At 32.3% G+C, this 25,671-nt stretch overlaps 2 protein-coding genes across 2 annotated transcripts; both read right to left on the bottom strand.

Moving 5' to 3' along the window:
* Positions 1–6,204: 6,204 nt before the first annotated feature.
* LOC129884118 (serine carboxypeptidase-like 40) lies at positions 6,205–9,433 on the bottom strand. Its single transcript, XM_055958471.1, has 8 exons — positions 9,052–9,433; positions 8,556–8,663; positions 8,179–8,453; positions 7,680–7,923; positions 7,382–7,493; positions 7,158–7,250; positions 6,764–6,872; positions 6,205–6,375 (listed from the first exon to the last, which is right to left on the bottom strand). The coding sequence occupies exons 1-8, from the start codon at positions 9,431–9,433 to the stop codon at positions 6,205–6,207; spliced, it is 1,494 nt and encodes a 497-aa protein (XP_055814446.1).
* Positions 9,434–12,390: 2,957 nt separating this feature from the next.
* On the bottom strand, positions 12,391–24,297 carry LOC129887011 (serine carboxypeptidase-like 40). Its single transcript, XM_055961941.1, has 8 exons — positions 23,799–24,297; positions 23,084–23,191; positions 22,707–22,981; positions 14,169–14,432; positions 13,963–14,081; positions 13,717–13,809; positions 12,831–12,936; positions 12,391–12,681 (listed from the first exon to the last, which is right to left on the bottom strand). The coding sequence occupies exons 1-8, from the start codon at positions 24,196–24,198 to the stop codon at positions 12,532–12,534; spliced, it is 1,515 nt and encodes a 504-aa protein (XP_055817916.1). The 5' UTR covers positions 24,199–24,297; the 3' UTR covers positions 12,391–12,531.
* Between the last annotated feature and the right edge of the window lie 1,374 nt (positions 24,298–25,671).

A 25,671-nucleotide genomic window follows, 5' to 3' on the forward strand; every position in this document is an offset into this window, starting at 1 on the left:
TAACACCCCTCAAAAATTTTCCCTAAGATTCGGACCTTTCTTGTATACATGTAGGGTCGAACTCGATTATTGTGAAGCGTATGCATGAGTTAGGATGAGTTCCTAAGTAATTAAAGAGTGTTAGAGGTGATGTGGGGTCATAAGCGATCCTTAGAGCCAAGCTAAGTCCAAAAGGATTCGTCTTGGGTAAGTTGTTGAGGGAGTTTGTATAAGGGTCGACTTCTAACGGCCATATCATTTGAAATATGACGATCTAGGACCTATTAAATTAAAGCTCGTCGAGTCTTCTTTTCAACGCCACCAAGAATGTAATTTTTGGAGTTCGAAGTCAAAAGATATGACGATCCTAAGACGGACGGGTACTGCAGGAATTTCAGGCCTGGGTGACAACTACTGAAAACCTGGGCTTGGCGCCGTAGTGGCGCGACGCGCCACTATCGCGCCAGGAACAAGCCTCAGTAGTTTGGTCCCTAGCGCGGCGCGCCACTATGAGATGTGCAGGGTTTTCAAGTCTATTTTCTAGAACCTAGAAAATATGGGCTTGGCGCTATAAGGGCGCGACGCGCCACTATCGCGCCATAAAACAGCCTCAATAGTTTGGTCCCTGGCGCGACGCGCCAATATTGGGTTGCAGGGTTTTTAAGCCTATTCGACTTGGCGCTGTAGTGGCGCGACGAGCCACTATCGCGCCAAGAGTGTTTTTGGCCTATTTTCTAGATATTTGGAGAAAGGGCAATTTGGTAATTTTTCCAAATTATATATGTATCTGCCTTGGGATGTTTTTGGGACCATTTTCAGTCCCCCTCTCTTTCTCTCTAAAAGCCCTAACATTTTCCTCTCTTCTTCTTCTTCTTCTTCTTCTTCTCCAAATCCTTCTTCAACAAAGAGTGCCTCCAAGAGCTTCAAGAATTCAAGCCTTCCATTGGAGACCCAACATCAAGGTCTTCTTCAAAGTCTTCAATAAGGTATGTAAGGTCATTCAAAACATGGATTGAGTCCACCCATGTGTCCTATACTTTCTTTGAGGTTAAATGTTCACAAGAGTGAAGTTTCTTGATAGGCTTATGCCCAAATGAGTCTTGTCATCTATTAATTTGATTCTTGTTATGTTGATGTTGTTGAGTCAAGAAATTTCTAAAAAGAGCCTTTATGTGAGTATGAGTTGATAGAGATGAGTTGTTAAACATACTTTATTGATTTTCTTAACCATGTTGATTTTGATAAAGATGTTAATTTTCTCGATATGTTATTCATCTTGAATTGTTGGTTTAAAACCTTGGAGTTTTGATGAGTTCCAAAGACGTGTTGAAGGAATAGAGGAATGATTGGATATGTTTGTATGTTGCTATAAATATACATTTAATTTACTCTTGAAAGTTATGATTGGGATTGATCAGATAGTATGATCGGGAGATGTTTGATCGTGATAGAGTTGATGAGTTGGCAAGATTCTAAATGATACTTGTCGATATGATTTGATTGAGTTGATTAGATGGAGTTTTATGAGCATTGAGTCTTGGGAGGAGTATCGAGCACCGAATTGGGTAAGAGTATAGTCCATACTCGAACTCAATAACTACGTCGCCAAATGTAGTAGGGGATTGAACCATTAAAGTCGGATGCTTCCCAAAAAAAATTATTGTCCTGACATTATAGGACTTGGTTGGATTGGATCCATGATTGGTTGATTCGTTCATACCCTGGCAAAGTATGAACGGACGCGGCAACAACGTCGATTTGTTGTACTATCACTGGCTCATAAGTGATGGTTGTCGGATAAAAGAAACTCCCATATAGATCTTGTTGGTACTCTGAGTCGGATTGAGTTGAATGATATGTGATTGGTCCCGTCTAAACCATATTCTTGTTTAGACTTAGGGCACTTGATTGAGTTGTTATTTCTCTTGAGTCGAGATTCCGAGTTGATTTGATTCTTTCTTGATGTTTGTTTAATTTAGCCATTTTACATACTCGTACATTCCATGTACTGACGCCATTTGGCCTGCATCGTTTCATGATGCAGAGACAGGTACTAGAGATCATCAACCGGCGCACCATTGAAGATCTACCCACTCCCAGCTAGGGGTGTTCATGGTTCGGTTTGGTTCGGTTATTGATTAAAACCATAACCAAACCAATTTAATCGGTTATTAAATGTCTAAAACCATAATCAAACCAAGTAAAATAATAACCACGGGTTTGGTTATTGTCGATTTGGTTCGGTTTGGTTCGGTTATTCGGTTTATGACTAGCCGAGATAATTTAAATATTCTCTGTCTACATTCTTCAAATTCTTACGAAGCTCTTTTTTTCTCACAGCCCACAGAGGTTCAAAACAGAAAAGGAAACAACTTAAACATTCAAAACAAAAAAGAAAACAACTTAAAATCAATTTAAAATTTGAAAAACTTCTTATAAACCTTCTCAAAATTTGACAATCTTGTACTTGGGGTTGAGGAGTTGAGGTTGCTTTTGAGTCTTCATTGTTAGTCTATGACTGTGAGTCTGTGACTTTGTGAGAAACCAACATGAGAGGAACAAAAATGTAAAAGAAAAATAGATACTAGGGTTTTAAAGTTTTAACTTTTACCTTATGTTGCTGCCTGCTGCTTAAGTGCTTAGTGCTTATTAGGAATTTAGGATAAAGAATTGAGGATTTAGAATTGGGCTAATGGGCTTGGATTGTTGGACTTGGACTGCTGTTTAGTGTTTATTAGAATTTATAATTGGGCTTGAGAGTTGGGCTTGAATTGTTGGGCCTTAAAAATAAGTAGATTAATATTAAATTAATAATTAAAAGGTATAAAATATCTTTAATCATTTATGAAAAACTAATATTATATGTATAAATAATTATAAATTTTATGTATATAATTATCGGTTTGGTTCGGTTATTTATTCGGTTACTTTTTTCTATAACCATAACCAAACCAAATATTATTGGTTATTCAAATTTAAAACCAAACCAAACCAAACCAAACCAAATGTCGGTTTTTTTATTCGGTTTGGTTAAATTTTCGGTTTGGTTTTGGTTTTAACCAAAACTGTGAACAGCCCTACTCCCAGCTAGTTGGTGAGTCCTCCTAGTTTTCGGAGGATGCCGAGATCTTCCTTACAACTTTGTTTTGTTTTCTTTATTTTGATTGTTAGTAGTCATGGACTTGTCATTGGCACCTCCTAAATTGTTGATAGAGGCTTCATAGATTAGAGTGTGGAAATGTTGGATTGTTCTTTTGAGTAGATCTATTAAAGTTGTTTGTTGATTTGATAGTTGTTTGGCCTTCGGCCCTAAATTATGAATAGTATTCCTATGATTGAGTCTTCCGCAGAGAGAATGTGATTGAATGAAAGTGTAACTGGACCAGGTGATTCGCTTGAAAGTCAGAAATGACTTTTGAGTGTCGGCCACGCCTAGGGTACCCTCCCGGGGCATGACACATATATAGCATATAACAAAAACATGAACTTCTTAACTTAAATGTAAATTATTATAATACCCTCTACTTAAAATGCTCCTAACTTGAATGTAAATTATTATAATACCCCCAACTAAAAACACACAACTAAAGTATTGATGCATTTTGTAATTGAAAATTGATACGGATATACATTGCTATGCCCCACCCCTCTCACTCCCCCTCCAAAAAAAGAAATAAATGATACATGGTTTTGAAAGCTTGTATTTGTGTACATCAAATCTCTGTGTGGGGTAGGCCTTTAACTGCGTCGGGGCGGGTCAGACCGGCCTATTCATTTTTTGGCCCACCGGATATCTGAGCGGGCCGGTCCGGACGACACCCTTACTGGGCCGGGCCGGGTCCAACATTGGAAAAAATATTTAAAACCCGGGCCATCACCTATTAAGGGTATAGTGTCCGGGTCGGATTGGGCCCATTGGGCTTGATTTTTTTTGCGGCATTTATGTATTCGAAAATTTGAGTCAATCTTCAATATAGTGTATCGTTATCTATTTAATTTAGAAGTAATTATAACAATTTATATACTCACAAATATATTATCTATTATAGTGATATACTTATATTATAAATACATACAATGTATATCTAATATACTCACAATATACTACCTATTATAATAATATACTTATATTATATATTATATATACTTACAATGTATATCTAATATACTCACAATATATTACCTATTATAATAATATACTTATATTATATATTATATATACTTACAATGTATATCTAATATACTCACAATATATTATCTATTATAATAATATACTTATATTATATATTATATATACTTACAATATATAACAAATATACTCACAATATGCTATCTATTATAGTGATATACTCATAATCTACTATCTATTATAATTATATACTTATATTATACTATATATACGTATTATGCATATCAAGTATACTAACATTATACTATATATTATAGTGATATAATTAATTATATTATATATATATATACTTACAAAGTATACCAATATACTCACAATATACTATCTATTAGTATATATATACTTATATTATAATATATATATATATATATACAGTGTATATCTAATATACTCACAAATATACTATCTATTATAGTGATATACTTACATTATATATACTTACAATGTATATCTAATATACTCATAATATATTATCTATTATAATAATATACTTATGTTATATATTATATATACTTACAATGTATATCTAATATACTCACAATATACTATCTATTATAATAAAAAAGGGCAGCCCGGTGCACTTAAGCTTCCGCTATGCGCAGGATCCGGAAAAGGGCCCAACCACAAGGATCTATTATATATTATATATACTTACAATGTATAACAAATATACTCACAATATGCTATCTATTATAGTGATATACTCACTATATACTCACAATCTACTATCTATTATAATTATATACTTACATTATACTACATATACGTACTATGTATATCAAGTATACTAACATTATACTTTATATTATAGTGATATAATTAATTATATATTATATATACTTACAAAATACACCAAATATACTCACAATATACTATCTATTAGTATATATATACTTATATTATAATATATATACTTACAATGTATATCTAATATACTCATGAATATATTATCTATTATAGTGACATACTTATAATGTATATCTAAGATACTCATGAATATACTATCTATTATAATCATATACTTATTTTATATATTATATATACTTACAATGTATAACAAATATACTCACAATATACTATCTATTATAATAATATTTTTTCAAGTATTGAAATCTTATAGTGACTTCAAATTTAATTTTCCTTAGATGATTATGTAAAGTAAAAATAATTATTTAATTGAATCATACAAAATTTATAGGGAAAAAAACTAAGAAATGCAAAGACTCAATGAGTCTTTGACTTTATTAATATATTGATAAAATTCAAATCATACAAATTACAAACTTACAATTAGTTGTATATAATAAATTATAACTTCTACAAGTTAACAGGAATTGGCTCATAATTTTCAAAATCAATGAATCCGTAATTTGGACTAGCTTGTGTCGAAGAATCTCCTATTGATATATTTCTTCAAGTTCTTCGTCTTCTTCCGTATCTTCTACTCTTCCTTTATTCTTATGCTCTGATCTAATCCAATCTTTGAGGCAAACTAAAATATTCATGACATTTATAGGAAAAAAAATTGAGTAATAAAATTTCTTTTTTTAAAAAAAAAATAGGTCATTTTTGGCCAATTTTCAGAAATGGCCGTTGGGTCAATGGCTCTTTCTGAAAATGTGGCCCAAACGGCCATACCAGATAAAAAAATAATTAAAAAAATTCGTATCGGGCCGGTTGACTGGATAACGGTCCCTTACTGGAGCTGGTCTAATCGGTCCAAGCCAAAAAAAAACCCGGACCGGCCCAATTTTCTTTTAGGGTGAACCGGTACTCGGTCCGGTCCCTCATGCCGGACCCTTAATGGGCCAGTCTTAGGAGGCCGAAAAGAGGACCACCCAGCCCAGTTGACACCCCTAATTCAGGGGGTCTTTGTGAGATATTTTCGCAAATTATTTTTCAATTATTCTTTATATTCATGTGAAGAAATATTGTGACAGAACTGTTGATTTGTCTTAAATATATCAAATATACATAATTTAATATACACATGCAATATGTACATTATTGAAAGAGAAATATATAGGAATAATTAGCTACACGTTATTATTTTGTGTGTTTGGAGAATTGGGGAGCTGTGTTCCTGCAAGGAAGTGCTTAGCCAATGAAAAGGCTCTAGCAGGTTGATAACTTGGCACTTGATGTCCTGCTTCTCTCACTGTTGCAAATGTCAAGTTTCCTCTGTACACTTGTGCGTATCCACCAACCTATTTAAATGACAAAAGAAACAAAAGAAAAAAAAATTGCTATAAAAAATTTCATTTGAGTCTCAAAATCCGAAAGACATTAGTACAGAGGAATAATAAAGATGATTTTCTCAATGCAAATTGATTTGAAAGTGCTGATTATAGTTTCTCGTGGACATTTTATTTGTTGAATGAAGTACTACTTTAGTCAAACACAAAATAGGTCAAAGTTCTTTATATTTACGGTTAAAAAGCACATTACTTTCCAAGTTTCAATCAAATAATTAATATATTCAATATTACAAATTTCATATTTAAAGAAAATTTTAGGTATAAATATCTTTTAAAGTAACTTGATAGTGTTAAAAAAATTATACTGACGATTTATATAACTAACTAGTACACGCACCTCGTGAGCATTGTGGAACCAGGGATACCATGGTGTTTCAACAGGAAGCTTCATCTTCTTAATAGATTTTTTAGTAGAAGTTACTGGTACTATTCCATCAGTGTCCCCGCTGCATTTGTTCAAATCGAATAAACAAATTAAAACCATTAAGAAAATTGAATAATAACTGTACAATAGTGTCTTTCGGGATGACTAAGTTGGTCTAAAGGGTGGTTATCCACACGGATGATTCGGGATCAATCCCCCCTCTATGCCTTGGGTTTACCTAGTGTAGTTTACATGTCTTATGTAACTATGACAGAGGTTGGGGTAATCCGGGTTACCAAAAAAAAAGTACAATAAATAAAAACAAAAACACAAGAAAATAGTGGCTTGAGGAGTTTAAATTGTTCACCTGAATATCCATACTCTTATTGCATTAGCCATAACTTTTTTGAGAACAGGAATTATTGTTAATGGGCTATCCGTCCAACTTGCTATGACTTCACTGCAATTTAATTAGTGTACACATTAATTATATGTAATTATACATCGATTATACACTGCATATATATACCGACTAAATCAAAGATTATGGTTATCTATTAAAGGCTAGCTAAAATGTTTAACTGAAAATACCTGCATGGTTGCCAATTATACTTAATTTTGGTGACATTGGCATGAAGAGCCTTTTGAACATCACGACGATTAATGTAGGCAATTACATAATCATCACTGCATGGATCGATCCCTTGCTGCATTACATAATTAATCGTGTTAATTAGTAATAAATACATACTCCAATTACGTACATCATGAATTTAACAAAGTGTTACAGTAAACTTTTAAGTTTCATAAATTCAAGCTAATTGACCACGAGTTAAAAATCCAAAACTTACTGAATTTTTTTTGTTGGGTGTATAATAAGCAGTACTACTCAGGAGGTCGTCGGACTTAGGGCATAACGGGGCATATATGTTGTAAAGATCGATGGGATCAGTATCTGCAATAGCTATATTAATGGCGTTATCGCACTCGTGCGGTTGAGGAAGGGCCTTGTCTGAGAAATTACAGTATCTCTCAATTTGATCGAAAATTTCATCTGGAATCAAGCCATGACTTGCATGGTACTCAAACATCCCTTTTTCATCTGTCTCAAAATTTATCACTGCATTCCCAATCTGCAAAAAAGAAAAAGACTATCAAATATTATTGAACATTTTCAGGTGAGCAGCTGTGTAAAGGAAAGGGAGGAGTTAGGAGTTCATCCAAACTGTCTTTGTTAGAAATATACAGTATATATAATAGAAAATCTTAATTCTGCCATTATGGGACCGTGATCCGTGATTCTGACACCAGTGTTATAAAAGAGAGTAGAATTAAAATCCAATTATAAAATGGAGAAGGGTGAGAAAAGTAAAGTATATTAACTTTACCATTATCCCCTTTAGATTAATAAGAGTCTTCTTGGCAAGCTTGTTATACTGGAGGATTATCTCTGCCAATTGAGGTACAAAATGCCCAGCATAACTCTCACCAGCAATGTAAAAATCTCTATTTTTGTACTCGGGAAATCTTTGAATCCAATTCAATAAGAATATTAAATTGTCAATGGCTGTATTTCTATCTCCATTTGATTTGACGTCAGAAGTTGTATTTGAATATGAAAATCCAACGCCAGCCGGGGACTCCAAAAATAATATATTTGTCGCTATAAATAGGAAGTAAATATTCAAATTAAGTTGAGGTTAATTTTCTCAATTCCAACAAGCAAAAAAAGTATAAAACTCACTCCAAAAAAAAGGGTAATTACCATGATTCCATGAGTTGTGATTCCTATACAATGTCTTTCCATCTCTATGGACTCTAAATGGTCCAATTTCCTCCATGGCTCCATAGGCAAGTGAAGAGCAACCAGGACCTACCATGAACGAGGAGAAATATTGTGAATACATCAGTAAATATTTGTAATATATTAGATATTGAGAAAAAACCATGTTAGAGGCGAATCTAAAATTTTGAGTTAAAAGATTTAGGATGAATTTAATCTTGATCATATGTGTACATTTTAAATATGCATATATACATAGTTCGAGATGAATGCAATGATGAGTTTAGTTAAACATATACAACCTGCCCTGTCTGAGTTTGTAGTTCAATAATAACTATCATCAACAAATGTGGGACGGAGTGACCTTTCTTAGGGAGCGCTTTACCTCCAATGTGGGATATAGACGGGCTTCAATGTGAGTACCGGACACCAGGAAACAAAAAAGAAAAACAAATTAAAGTAAATTATATTTGTGTACCTCCATTAAGCCATAAGAGAAGGGGCAATGACTTGGAATTCTCATGAGCTTCAACAAAATAATAAAAAAAGGCACGACCAGCAGATTTGTTGACTGTGACATATCCACCATATTGTTTGAATTTGATAAGTGGTTGACCTGGCAATCTCTTGATTTGATCTTTATCTTTCAATCCCTTTTGAGAAAGAACAAATTTATCCAATTCTAAATAATCAATGGTTGAACTAAAATGGCTATTATTATCAACGGTTGAATCTTGTTTCAATAGCTTTGTTAAGTAAAGTTTGCCAACACCATGGCTATGTCTCTTTATTTCATGACTTGAAGCCACAATTTGTGAACTAAAGAGGATTAGGAGGAGGAAGAAAATGACTTTTTCCATTTTTATTGAATTTGGCTAATGAAAATACAATGAAATAATGATTCTGTGTAAATAACATTTGGTATATGTTAAAATTAATTCATGTGGAGTGGATTTGGCTGTGATATGAGATTTAATTATTACTTAAAAAGGAAGATTGAGTACCATATAAGGAAGATATGCGATCCCGTATATTTTTAATTACACCATAAGTATATTTTTAATGGGAAATAAACTCCCAATTATATTATGATGTGGGATCTAGTTTCCAAGTTAATTTATTATGAATTTGAGAATTTACGTAAATATATTATATTAAGAAAATATTACCATTTATATCAATAATATTTTTTTTCACTGAACACTTATAATACAATTTTAATACATATTAGCGAGACTAATTTATAAAACTCATATAATACAAATTTTATTCATGGATAATATATTTATCACACATTTTAATACACTTATAATACATTGTGTCAATTTCTTACCAAACAAGTATAATATATTTTAAAACACTTATAATACATTAATATTGTATGCCTAATTCATTTTTAATACATGACAGATATATCATAATATTGATATGTATTGCTATAGATAATAATAAATAAAAAATATCATTAAAATCAATAATTATTTATTAAAAAGTGTTATTCCATTAATTTTTCCTATGAATTTTATATAGAAGTTTGTGGGGCTTTTGCATCTTACGTAAATGGGCCTTGTATTCCGTCAGACGTACCAAATAACACAATCACATGGTATAAGCTGTCTAAGTTCACCCTACATTATCCATGATAACTTCAGTGATGGAGTCTTGTTAAACGACTATATGAATCAAGACGAGTTAGACGAGAAGGAAAAATGGAAGTCGAAGTAAAGAAGCTGCAGATGCAACAGAAGAAGAAGAAACAGAGAAGATGTTGCAGAGAAGAAGAGAGGAAAAGAGATGATCACATTGCTATCAAATGGTCACATTATGCATACACACACTCACTTCATGTGGTGTGAGTGAGTTGCATTTATAGAGTTTGAGTAGTTAGTTACAAGTCACTATCAACCTATAACTAACATCTAACAAACTTCAACTAACTTCTAACAATTTATTAACCATGGTAGCTTGCATATGGTTAACACTCCACAATCTTAAAATTTTCTGACCTGAATTTAAATTTAATTAATTCCTAATACAAATATGAGCACACGACTATTGAACACTAGTTGTTTGTAAAATAAATAAACAATTAATCATTGTGCCTTTTAGAATTAGGGATTTCAGTTCCAACGAGAAATTAAAAGGAAAACTTTCAAAAATAGTAAAGATTTGAAAAATAATTAGGCTCTTTAGCTACAGTTTGTTTAATTATGTTCCATAGTTATAATTTCAGTTGTTATGCCAATTTTTGATTGTTTATCTCGCTATATTATACAAATTGGATTTTCCCATTTGTATATCTCACTGCATTATACAAATTAGACTTTCAAAGAAATTGTATATATTCGCTTCCAAATTTGTACATTCGCTTTCAGATTTGTATATTCGTTTTCAGATTTGATTTAGAGATATATTTCCTTCCAGATTTGTATACTAACCGCTAGATTTGTATAATAGAAATTTTCATCAAACTGTAGTCAATTCGCGTAATTAATTGAAACTATACCCTTATCGCATAATTTAATAATAATGTTTGTCAGTCCGCGTAATTTTCCCGAGATGCATGATAAGTGAAAGGCCTCTAGTTGGCTCATAGCTTGGAACTTGATGTCCTGCCCCTCTAACTGTAGCAAATGCCATGTCGCCTTTATATACTTGTGTATATCCACCAACCTATAAATTAGAAAATAACATAAATACAAAATCAATTCAAAAACTTTATTTAAATGTCTTCAAGTCTCCCTTATAATGGTGAATGACAATCCTATTTATTCCAAACGTCACTATGTTAAATTTCCAAATTAATGGATACATTCTTATCCAAAATGGTTCATAGATACTAGGGAATATACATACATGAATGTAAGTAGTTCATGTATTGAGTAAATGGACAATCCATTAATTCAATGAATTTATAACAATTCCTAATTTAACGTTTTTCTCCTTTTAAAATCTAGATTTGTCCCAAAAAATAGCACCCATTCACCAAGTATTCAATTTAACGGGTTCAGATAAATTTCATGTTAATAACATGTATATCCCCGAGTATATAATTGTGTATACTCATCATGTATATTACTGTTACATTTGTAGTAATGACAGCATCTACAACATGTGTATATACTTATATGTGTGTGGATATACACAGAATCATAGATATACATGAATACACACAAATATAAAACAACCTTAACCACCAAATTAAAATTCAAACCAAACCACATCAAATCTTCTCCAAAAATCTAATTTCAACATTATCTTCCCAAAGATGTATTTCCAAACTATTGCAAGCCCATTCATTTTATTTAATAATATTTTTCAAAATTTTGAAGTTCCTACTCATTAATGATGTATGCCTTTAGTACGAGTGGGAATAATAGTGAAGGAATCACATGTTCTTGTAGCCCTATAAGTTGAGAGATGTGTGTTTAAATAACTACGTTTGAACTATGTAATATACATTAATTTCCCTCATTTAGTCAACAAAATCCCAATAGTAGTATCACCTCCTTTTTTTTTTTTGGATAATAGTAATTAATGTTTGTGTTAATTTCATATATTTCGATTATCTTATTAGATATTTTCTATTATCTACCAATATAAATATCAAATAACTTTATATATCAAAACTTAAATAGATATATAAAGAGAATCACGTAGTATTTTTTTTTATCTTTGTTAATTAATCAATATTTATCGATTCTCCATTTTTTCTCATAAAAATCTAACAGCTCTCTCCATAAACTCTACTTTATTATACAACAACACGAATTCGTGAGAAAGAGAGCAAATCAAAGATATTATTAACTTAATAATAAAGAGAGATCAGAAAGAATGTCACATTTCGTTTACACGTAATTAATCCATAATGCATTATGCCATTTAGAATTACTAATAAGAATCTTAAGGGGAATTAATAATTGACTATAAAATTACTAGTCCTATTAATAAAATTATGTCACTTAAAATCAGGGAGGTCAGTTCCATCAAGAAAATGCATAATAAGTGAAAGAGCTCTAGCTGGCTCATAGCTTGGAACTTGATGTCCTGCCCCTCTCACTGTAGCAAATGTCATACCTCCTTTATATACTTGTGTAAATCCACCCATCTATAAATTTAAAAAACAAGCACAAAATCAATTCAAACACTTTAAAATAAGATTAGATTATTATTATTATTATTATTATTATTATTATTATTATAATAAGTACTAATAAAATGGAAAATAATTTAGAGTCAAGTATATAGTATGATTACCTCTCCATTTAGGAACCAGGGATGCCACGGAGTTTTGATAGGAAGATTCATTATTTTAATAGATTTCTTTGTTGAGGTAACAGGAACCCTTCCATCAGTGTCACCGCTGCATTTTCAGAAATAATATAACAAAATTCAAAAGCTTATTCTCTATTTATTAAAAACTGAAAGAAAGTTACAGTAACCATCTAAATTACCCTAACAACAATAACATATTCAGTGAAATCTCATAAGTAGAGTCTACGAAGGGTATAATATACACACAGTGACGAAGCCAGAATTTTTATTAAGAGGGTTCAAAATCTGAAGAATAGACATATAAACTACTCGAAGGAGGTTCAACATCTGCTATATATACATAAAAAAATTATTTTAACTATGTATAGATAGCATAATTTCCCGTCGAATGAGGTTCGGCTGAATCCCTGAACTCAAGGTGGCTCCGCCACTATGTACACAGACCTTACTATTACCTTATGGAGGTAGAGAGGGTATTTCTGAAAGAACCTTGGCTCAAGTGCCACAAATTCAAGTACAAAGAACAAAAAACAGTGGAAATACATAGCAACTAATTATTAACAAGGGAAGTTGTGCAAATCCTACAAGAAAAGAACAAGAACAACAAAATAATGTGATAATCGAAACAACACTAAATAACAGACAATGATGGATATCAAAAGTAAGAACTATAATAATACAGTTAGTATAATTACAAACACCAACAAATCTAAATCTTCGAAAAGCTGGACAACACTCCATTTTATACCTACTAACCTTCTACCCTAGTGCATTCTCTACGATCATGTCCTTGATAACCATGAATTTAAATAAACAAATAAGTCAAGCAAAAAGAAAATGGTGAGTGAAGGATAAGGTGGACTGTCACCTGAATATCCACACTCGAATATCATTTGCCATAAACTCTTTGAGAAGAGGAATAACCGTTGATGGGCTGTCTGTCCAATTTGTTAGGACGTCACTGCAATTTTTATTTTAACATAAGTTCAGTTAAATAATTAACTCATAACAAAAAATTTAAAAACAAATTAAATTACTAAAATGAATTATATTAAAGGAGCATAAATAAAATAAAAGTAAAATAATAGCTAATTAAAAATTATTCGAAATATACCTGCATGGTTGCCAAGTAGAATATTTAATGTTGGTCACATTGGCATGAAGAGCCTTCTGAACATCAGGCCTATTCATATAGGCAATTGTGTAATAATCACTACATGGATCGATCACTATCTGCATTTTGTATAACATATTGTATATTATCGTGAAGAAATATAATACAATAACAACTTATTCAATATAATTTTATAAGAGACATACAGAAGGTTTTTTGGGCTTTGAAGTGAGATTGAAATTGTGGCAGAGTGGGGCATATATGGCATAGATATCAATGTGGCCATGAGTATCATAATCTGCTATACGTCCAGCCATTTTGCACTCATCTGATTCTTCACTTTCTGGGACTGTGAACTTGCATTGCTTCTGAATTTCAGCTTCAACTTCATCAGAAATTAAGGCATGACTTGCAAAATATTCGTACATTCCTCTTGTATCCGTCTCGTCATTAATCACTGCATTACCAATCTGCAACCACAATCAATAGGATTAATTATAGTGCACGTGAATTCATAATTTCTTTTTAAAATTAAATATTTTATATATATTGTTTAAAAACTTGGTATACTATTATTCACTACACTCGTGCTCTAAGAAGGTTCAATGGTACACTTGATTAAATGCAGAATTATTTATCTGAAAAAATATGAATCAATTTCCGCTTAATATCTGATTGAGGTACTCGATCTTTAGGGAGAAAAATAGCATTTTAAAGAGATTATTACAAGTTGAGGGAGTAGATCGTATTATTGAAAACTTTAAGGAGACTATTTTAATATATTTTTGACGAAAAGTATCTATACGACGGCTCACCCACTCTGACCCAAAATTTTGTCGAAAGGATATATTATTCAATTCATTTCTTATTATAAAAAGAATATCTAATTAGAGTTTTCTCCCCTTCTCTCACTCCCCTTCTTTCCTCGTCCGAGGGACTTTTTCTTTAGAATTTCTTAATAGAAAGAGGAGCTTTGCGAAAGTTTAAAAAGGAATTGAGTGAGCTCTCACCTAAGAGAAGAGTTTAATAAAGGGGAGAGGGATTTTCCGACAACAAAAAAGCTTTTCTCCCCAACCGAGGTGATAGACCACCTTATGGCCGATGTGATTACCAGCCAAAGTCAGTCTAAATTCCTAGCAGTCTTTTTCAGTTGTATTTGTTTTAACGAAAAAAGGTCCTAAGTTCTTCCTTTCAATCTAAGTCGAGGTACTGCTTTTTTATTGTACTTGCACCTTGAGATCTGTTTTCCTTAATTTTTCCTAAAAGTCAACGAAATCCTAATCCTTCGGCCCTTTTGATTGAGTTTGATTCATCCTTTCAATTTCCCTTGATTCAAATTTGTGTTAAATCATTTTACTTGAAATAAAAAAAAATTTAAAATAATATTTAAAATCTATGATCTTAAATAAATTTTATAAATTATTTAATTAAAAAAATGAAAATCAAATTGTTTCTAGTTATGAAAATGTGGTTTTCTATTTCAATAGATTAAAAAAAATATCACATAAATTAAAATAAAGTTGAGTATAACTAATAAGACAGATAATACTTTGCGATAGAATTTTGATAGAACCTAAAAAAAAAAAAAAAAAAAAAAATTCTCCTCTGATGGAAACGGCTCACGTTAGTTAACGTGCTTCGGATCGAAAACCATGGTGTGAGGGAAAGCTAAAATAGGAGGACAACCAGCAAATCAAGTGCAAGGACAAGGACGAGTGTGAGGACGTCCCCGCAAAATCCCATTAGTCTCTTTTGGTAGCTCTATTACCAAACAAGCTGTTGATAACCCTAAACAATAATCGGAGGTAGTAAATAGCCCAGCAGAGAGTAATAATGAGGGGGACTAAAGAGCTTATTATGAGCCGATGGAGGTTTTGGATGTACCCACAACATCTATGACTTCAGCCAATGGAACAGTAAATTCGGTGACCAAGGTGAATGAGAAGGACCCAAACAAGGACAATTTGAGGGGAGTCTACAGGAAGAAGACAAGCCAGAGGGAGCTTGGGTCAATCATTTCAAACACAACAGAGCTGCTACAAATGGTATGAATCTATCTTATATCCCTCTTATATTAGTGGATGGTGCCCTAATTGTGTATTTCTTTGGCAATTATCCGGGCTACAATGCAATGATTCGATATATATCACAGAACTGGTCTACGGTTGCTATACCAGATTTATATCTACATGAAGAAGGTTATTACATCATTAAGTTTGGATCTATTGAAGATATGCAGGAGATTTTATATGCAGGTCCATACACAATTAATAATAGACCAATGATTCTGAAACCATGGTCCATGCGTTTTGATCTCAGCACTGAATTTTTGGCAGAGATACCATTATGGGTCAAATTCCCTAAACTCCCACTTAACTGTTGGGGTTGGGGTTCTTTGAGTAGAATTGCTAGTACCATTGGTGCCCCATTATTTGCTGATGAATGTACTACAAAACAGACCAGAATATCATGTGCTCGCATGCTTATTGAAGTTAATGTGACGAAACCCCTGCCTATGGAGATTACTGTGATGGATACTAGTGGGCATCAATTCTCCCAGGAGATTATCTATGAATGGAAGCCAGAATTCTGCCCTAAATGTCAAAAAGTTGGGCATGTTTGTCATGAACAACAACCAGATCCTAAACACCAACCTCCTAAAAAGAGAAGACATGGAAAACAGGTGGTACATGAGTGGAAATACAAGGGTATTATTCAGCCAGCAGCACAAGTGACACTAGAAAAGAGTCAGAGAAAGCAAAGTTGGCCAAAATGAAACACAATATACAAAGGACTAATCCACAAGAAAGGGGGGAAGAGTTTGTGGCACCGAAGGATAAATTGGTTGCTAAATCAACTCTGAGAAACCCACAGTTCAACTTGGTCAATTTTCCAGTCTTTAACATCTGCTAATAACAAAAATTCCTTCTCTGTTTTGACACAGGGTAACAGTGATCTATCCAACCTCCCAATTGATACGGGTGGCAATTCTTCAACTATCTGAATGATGTGGTTGTTCTGGAACATCAGAGGTTTGAATAAAAGGCACAAGAAAAAGGAGGTTAAGTTGTTTTTGTTGAATAAAAGAATCAGGCTAGCAGGTATTGTTGAAATTAGAGTTAACACAATCTAATAAAGAGTTGGAAAGTCATTACTCCTGGATGGGAAATTCATTCTAACTATCAAGAAGCTGTCAATGGTAGAATATGGTTTGTATGGGATCCTAACTGGTATGATGTTACACTTAGACATAAGTCTGCACAACTGATACATTGTCTAGTTAGAGATAGATCCAATGTCCAGCAATTCCTAGTCACAATTATTTATGCTTTTAATAATATAGATCAGAGGAAACCTTTGTGGCAGGATTTAAAACTACTATCACAAGGCACTGCTCATCCTTGGATAATTGCTGGAGATTTCAATGCTATTTTATCTTATCAGGATAGACTTTATGGGAATCCTATTACAATTAATGAATTCAAGACTTCTCGGATTGTATACAACAAAGTGATGTGCATGAGTTATGATGGCAAGTGGAATTCTACACATGGTCAAACAAACAGCAAGGTGCAGACAGAATCATGTCTAGAATTGATAGTCTTTAGCAACTTTGCTTGGATGCTAAATTGGGGACGTGTGATTACTAGCTATGGCCTTCCTTCCATCTCAGATCATGCTCCTATGATTTTACAAATACAACCCCCCTAAAGAGCTAGAGGAATTCCTTTTAAGTTCTTTAATGTATGGGCTGGACACTCCACCTTTATGAATATTGTAAAGGACACATGGACACAAAGACTGGCTCATGATAGAATGAAGGATATTTGGCTAAAACTCAAGGCACTAAAACCAAAGTTGAAGGCACTGAATAACCAAGAGTTCAAATTCATCAGGGATAAGATTGATAAAGTCAGAAATGAGTTAACTGCTATACAAACATCTATGGGTACACAGGTCACTGACGAACTTATACAAGTAGAAAAAGAAACCCTGATCAACCTGGAGAAATGGTCACTGATAGAGGAAAATGCTATTAGACAGAAGTCAAGAGCTTAGTGGATCAAACTTGGTGACTCCAACACTAAATATTTCTCAGCTATTTGCAAAGAAAGAACCAACAGGAAGCAGATTATGGAGATTACTTCCCTTAATGGTCAGAAACTGCATGAACCAGGGAAGATTAAGGATGAATTTGTCTCTTTTTATAGAAGTCTGATGGGGGCCTCTAACTCAACCTTACCTGCTATCAATAAATACATTATGAAGAAGGGACTAATCCTCTCCCATCAACAAATGTTACAATTGTGTACTGATGTCACTAAAGAAGAGATTTACACTGCTCTTCAGTCTATTGGAGATGATAAGGCCCCAGGTATTGATGGCTACAATGCCTTCTTTTTTAAAAAGACTTGGCCTATTATCCAAAATGACCTTATAGCTGCTATTGCTAATTTTTTTAGAACCAATAAACTGTATAAATCAGTGAACTGTGCTATTGTGTCCCTTGTGCCCAAAGTTAGTAAACCTAACATAGTCAAAGAATTCAGACCTATTGCTTGTTGTTCAGTGTTATACAAAATCATCTCCAAGATATTAGCAGGAAGACTCTAAAAGGTTATTGACTCTATTATCTGTGAGAGTCAAGCAGGATTTATCCCTGGAAGAAGAATCTCAGACAATATTATTCTCTCCCATGAACTTGTCAAAGCTTATCGCAGGAAAAACATCTTAGTCAGATGCATGATCAAGATTGACCTGCAAAAAGCTTATGACTCTGTTGAATGGGTCTACTTGGAACAAGTGATGATAGAACTGGGATTCCCTCATAGATTTAATGGGTAATGATTTCTGTCAAAACAGTCAGTTACTCTATTGTAGTCAATGGTGAATATTCCGCTCCTTTCCTTTTGAGGCTGCCAAAGGTCTAAGACAGGGTGATCTAATGTCCCCATTCCTATTTGCTATTGCGATGGAGTACCTAAGTAGGAGTCTCAATGAATTGAAGCAGGTCAAAGAGTTTAAGTATCATCCTCAATGTGCTAAACTTGGAGTAACTCATTTATGTTTTGCTGATGACCTATTATTATTCTCTAAAGGAGATGTGAAATCTGCCAAGGCTATGCAAAAATGCTTCCAAGCATTTGCTAATGCTTTGGGTCTTCGGGCAAATCTAAGGAAAAGTTCTATCAACTTTGGAGGAGTCTCATAGGACACTAAAGATGCAATTTTACAACAGTGGGGATTAACTATTGGTGACTTGCCTTTCAAATATTTAGGAGTGCCTTTATCTACCAAAAAACTCTCTACTCTACAGTGGTACCCCCGAATTGAGAAGGTTACTGTTAAGATATCCACCTGGACTGCAAAGAAGCTAACTTATGCTGGGAGAGTGCAATTTGTTCAATCAGTCCTATTTGGAGTTCAAGCCTATTGGGCTTAACTATTCCTCATACCATCCAATATCCTGAAATTAATAAATGGTTATTGCAGGAGCTTTATATGGTCAGGTGTTAATGTAATTACAAAAATATTCCTTGTGTCTTGGAAAAAATGTGTTGCCCTATCTCAGCTGGTGGTCTGAATTTAACACATCTCCAAAAATGGAACCAAGCAGCAGTGACTAAGTTGTGTTGGGATCTAGCTCACAAGGAAGACAAACTATGGATTAAATGGATCCATGCTTACTACTTTAAGAATCGATCTTTGATGGAGTGTCCAATACCCCAACAAGCAAGCTGGATGACTAGGAAAATAATGTCTGCAAGAGAACTTCTACTACAAATACCAAGGACAATCTCACAAAAGACTATGATCCAGCAATATTATTTGCAGCTATTAGGCGACTTACCAAGGGTGCGATGGAAAAATCTCTTATTTGGTAATCAAGCAAGGCCAAAAGCATGTTTCATTCTGTGGTTGACTTTGCAACAACGACTCTTAACCACTGATCGTATCATAAAATGGGGAATAGAAGCTGATCCAATGTGTGCTCTATGTCACTCATGGCCGGAGTCACATAATCATTTATTCACTCGGTGCCCTATATCACTGGAACCAAGGACTAGAGTATTGCGGTGGGTCAATAATGGGGATTGTCCTGCGTCTACATGGGATGATATGTTAGTATTGAGTATCAAAAAGGCTAAAGGAAAATCACAGCCAGCTAAACTCTTCAAGATGGTATTTGCAAAATACACATATGCCTTATGGATAGAGAAGAATCAACGACTATTTGAGCAAAGAAGCAAGTCTCTGGAATCAATTGCCAAAGATGTGGTATACATTCGCAATGTGCGAGCACCCCCCGACTTGCAAGTTTTGATCTCTAGTTTAATATTTTAACCCTCTGTATGCCTGTTTTCTCTGTGTAGAGTTAGTTAAGATACTAGAAAATAGCAAACTGTGTTTGGCTAGCTAAGTTTGTAATGTGACTGCTCATTGGTGATTAATAATATTGTTAGTTACCAAAAAAAATATTTTGCGATAGCTTATTTAATATTGCATGAACATAATTAATCACAACATGTTAGGATAATAATATAGGTGAATTCTGAATTTTAATTTTATTAGTTCAACCTTTACGATTATTAGTAATAACAATGATAATAACAATAAAATGTGGCATGCATGATGATTAAGAGCCTGGTTGGATGGATTTTTTATTTTTAACTTATTTTAATAGTCACATTTATTTTTTTACTAACTTTCTTCTAATATTTATTATATATGTCTGAAATTTTTTTACAAATACAAAAAATAATTACAATATATTTGAAAAACTATTAGCTTTAAAATGTGGCATGCATGATGATTAAGAGCCTGGTTGGATGGATTTTTGATTTTTAACTTATTTTAATAGTCACATTTATTTTTTTACTAACTTTCTTCTAATATTTATTATATATGTCTGAATTTTTTTTACAAATACAAAAAATAATTACAATATATTCGAAAAACTATTAGCTTTAATTTTTTTTCCTTACTTTTTTCTCTTCTTTCATTCACGATATTTTCCTCATATTTTTACTCTTAAGAATGAAAGAAAAAAAAGAATAAGAAACACAATAATGAAAATCAAAGAAGTCAAAAAAAAAATCATGTGTGAAAAAGATCATATATATCCCTTCATGATTTTAAAAAAAATTAATTTAAAATTATTTTTTCACTTTCGTTAGATAAAAAGGTATATGTGAGCCACTTTTGTAACGGTAGGAGTTATATCATATATGCGAGTCATTCTTGTAATGGTAGTGATATATGTGAACCACTTTTGTAACAGAAAGTATATCAGCTCTAAATAACAAAGTTGAGGGTATATCAGACTTTTTTTCCTAATACGAATAATATTGTATGTTTGATCCACATGTCTTTGACAGATATTTTTTCTTTCTAGACATAGAATGTGAACATGTTGTGTAATGAGATAATTAAATTTTTAGGTCACTTATAAATAATTTTTAGTTTTATGATATTTTTTATAAGAGAATTTTATTTTTATATATAAGCGATCAAAAAAAGTTATTTATCTTTATTAATTTTGTTAGTGATGAAGAGATCTTGATCGAAATTCTTTTTTAGCTTGTCCCAAAATAGTTGTCAATTTAAATAATCAATAAAGAATTAATTTTTTTTTAACTTTGCTCTTAGCATTAATTATTCTAGAATTAAGAGACACATATATAGATAAAAATTAAATAATTAATAAGAGATATATTAGTCAAACAACACTTTTAATTAATTTTTTCTTTAAGGATTGTGTCAAACCTTATCGTGACAACTAAACAGGGACGGCGGAAGTAGTCATTATTCATCTCATTTGTTTCCTTAGTACACAAACATTAAGTGCAGCTAATTTAGCAGTTTACAGCTGTATGTAATTTGATAGTATTACTTAAGTTATTGGACGTGCAATTTCTGCTAAGATATATCCCTGGGTGATAAATGTTGTTTTTATTATAACCAGGCAACAAAAAAGAGTTGTTGTTATGTCATTGTCTTCATTAGCGTCTATATAGCAATGAAGCAAACTTTATAAGTTTTAGTCAATGAAGTCCAATCATAATTTCGTTCTAGTTTGTTTTGATTTTTCCATTAACTAATACAGTACTCAATGTAGACAGTTGTCCCTTTTCCCCACTTTAATGACCAAAAATTATTTTACATAGGAGATATAATAGGAACATTACTTAAACAAGATATCACAATTTAATATGATTAAAAATAATACTTTAATATTATTCACGCATCGCACGGGTATGAAATATAATAGGAACATTACTTAAAAAGTACCTCTTTCCTTTTCATTCATGTAACACTATTTGACAGGATAAAAAATTTAAAAATCTAAAATAAATTTTAAATAAAAATCTAATATATATATATATATATATATATATATGCTCTCTTTTCTTTTTCTTTTTTTTTTTGACAAAATGGCTATTAATGGATAAACTAATTGTGGAGCATGTTGCATGTGAAATAATTGAAGCAGGATAATTAACCATATGCTCTAACACCTAGCATAAATTGTCCTTATCCTCGAAAGTTCCTCATATATACTCTTCTGATTCATTTCATATTTTAATTATTATTTCATGTTCAATGGAACAAAAAAACAAATGTTTTTAAAATTTTATTATCTTCCGGTCTGGTAAGTCTCCAACATTATCCAACACAAAGGCCAAAAAAAACATATAGACAAAAGACAGCTATATGGAAATTTGAGAGAAGAAGAGACTTACCAAGATTCCTTTAAGATTAATGATATTTTTGTTGGCCTTCTTGTTGTGATATATAATTGTATGTGCCAATTGAGGTACATAATGTCCCGCATAACTCTCTCCAGCTATATAAAAATCTCTATCTTTATATTCTGGAAATCTTTCGAGCCAATTTATTAAAAATCGATAATTATCATTAGCTGTTTTTCTATCTCCTCCAATCGTAACATCAGTGGATGTATTAGAGTAGGAAAATCCTACTCCAGCTGGAGACTCCACGAACAACACATTGGCAGCTAATAATATTTACCCAAAAAAAAAATTAGTACTAGTTTAGAGATATAAACAGATAATTTAGTACTTAATTATAAAGTTGTGTGAAAAAAAATGAATTTTACCATGGTTCCATGAGAAATTATTTTTGTGAAGTGTTTTTCCATCACTATTTACTCTAAATGGTCCAAGTTCTTGAAAGGCTCCATATGCCAGCGAAGAACACCCTGGACCTGTCCCAAAAAAATTTCACAAATAGTTACATATCTTAATTATATTCCTAAGTTACAGTTTGCATAATTCGCTGTCGCTATACTAACTAAATAAGTATATACAAATTTTGTATTTATATATTTAGGATTTTTTTAGAACTTATACTAATCACATGTATCAAAATGATAATTATATACAAATTATGGTAAGCATATACAAATTCTGAATTTATACAATTAGAAAAATACTGCATTTATAAGTAATTATATAAATTCTGAATTTATACAATTGGGAGCCGAATTGTATGAATTCTAGATGTGGGCCACGTAATTATGATTGTAAGTTAGTAGGGAATGATAATTTAATTAAAATATAGCTATGTTAACTAATTAACTAGTATATATTTATTTATCCGCGTAATTAGAATGACTAATCAAACAAGAAAACAATAAACCCATTGTACTAAAATGGAAAGAAGAAAAAAAGGATTATACTTGAAGTTAAATACATTAACAATATATTCATATAGAATAATTACCAATAATTATCGTATAAATAAACTGATGTGGTAGGCATAAAACTTAAACTCTTTTGATTGATAATTTAATTGTAATTAACATAAATTACCTCCATTAAGCCATAGAAGAAGAGGCAAATACTCCTTAGAATGTTGAGCTTCAACAAAGTAATAATAAAAAGCTCTCCCAGCAAATTCATCAATTGTAACATATCCACCATACTGCTCAAATCTTACTGAAGGTTGGCCAGGAAGTTTATGGATCTTATCATTCTCTTTCAAACCTTCTTGATTAGAAAGCACAATTTTTTTATTAGATGCAGTATGAAGATATTGTTTATCATCAAAATGACTTTTGTCAATGTTGGAATTTTTCTTCAACTTATAAAATTGACTAAGAGCTTCACTTTGTGTCTTGCTACCTCCTCCATTGATTTGAGAGATAATGGTTGAAAAAATGAGCGTCACCAATAAAAGAAGAGAACTAGTTGTGGACTTGAATGTCTTCATCAAAATTAATATTTGTTTGTTTCTCTTTGAGAAACTTTATTGGGAAGTGTAAAAGATAAAGGCCTTTATTGGGTTTTTATATCATTTTTCATATGGGATTCTCAGCCGAAGAAACAACCAGGAATGGATCACATATAATAATCCAAAAAAAAAACAACTATACATTGTACTTTAAATTGGAAAACCTAATTTGTAGCACATGTAGTTTATCCTATAAAAAGTTGGCGGAATCCATCTTTGTCCCCCTAAAATTGGCACCAACTTTCACTTAGACACCTCAACTAAGATTTGTTCATTTTAGACACCTCAAGTAAAATTCCGATGTGTCATTTTAATTTGGGGGTCGAATAACGATCCGTTTTAGCTGAAATTTGACATCTGAGTTTATTTTATCATGAATGAACATAATCAGAAAGAAAATTTCAGATTTGACTTCAATGACATAGAATGAGTTAGTTCCCGAATTTTGATATATTGAGATAGATAATTAAATATTAGGTATATTATATTTTATGAATTCCATTAAATTTATGATATTGGAGAAATTAGAACCTAACCCTAGGCTTGAAATTCAAAAAATATGGGAATTGACATGTTAAGTGACATCAAGATTAGGAACGTGATTATAGATTTGTGTGAGTTTTTGGGTCTAGGCTAGACATATGGTAATAAGAGTGTTGTTAGTTTCGAAAATCTTATTGTGATTATTTATTTGACTAGATTACGTTGATTTGGAGGCCTAACGAAAAGGGAAGGCTCAAATCCCGGAGTGACTACTTGATTAATTAAGGCAAGTGAATTTCTAAACCTCAGTTTAAGCTTGTAGATGCTTGTATTTCCGTGTTATATGTACTGGGAGTAATGAGAATTTGACTGGATTATTGATTGTATGATTGGCCCTAAAAAATAGAGATAAGGGGTATAAAATGGTGATCTAATGACATGTATTGGTGGGATTGATATGTTATGATTATGAGTTTATTTTGGACATGTGAAATGACTATGTTGATGTGAGATAGGAAAAATTATTATTGTTGTCATGTTATTCTCGTGAATTATATGAACATGAATTGATTGCATTGGTTCTAACATAATGTGTTGAGACTGAAAATGATATGAATCAAAAGGGATCGGGTCACACGCTCCGTGGCAGGTATTATGAAACAAAGGGGTCGGGCCACACGCTCCGTGGCAATATATATATATATATATATATATATATATATATATATATATATATATTGAGGGGATGGGCCACACGCTCCGTGACAGGTTACATGGACAGAAATGTCCCCCATGGGTTTCGGACTATAATTCAGCGGATGTGTACCGATAGGACAGACATGCATCATCTCATTGCATTGCATCGCATTTTGTTAATATTTGTGAATTCGTGTTTACCCTTTTATTGCTATGTATATGCTGAACTTGACTTGATATGATTCATTGATGAGACTATTGATGAGTATTCGT

The sequence above is a fragment of the Solanum dulcamara genome, chromosome 4 (assembly GCF_947179165.1).
Source record: "Solanum dulcamara chromosome 4, daSolDulc1.2, whole genome shotgun sequence".
NCBI classification, from domain to species: Eukaryota; Viridiplantae; Streptophyta; class Magnoliopsida; order Solanales; family Solanaceae; genus Solanum; species Solanum dulcamara.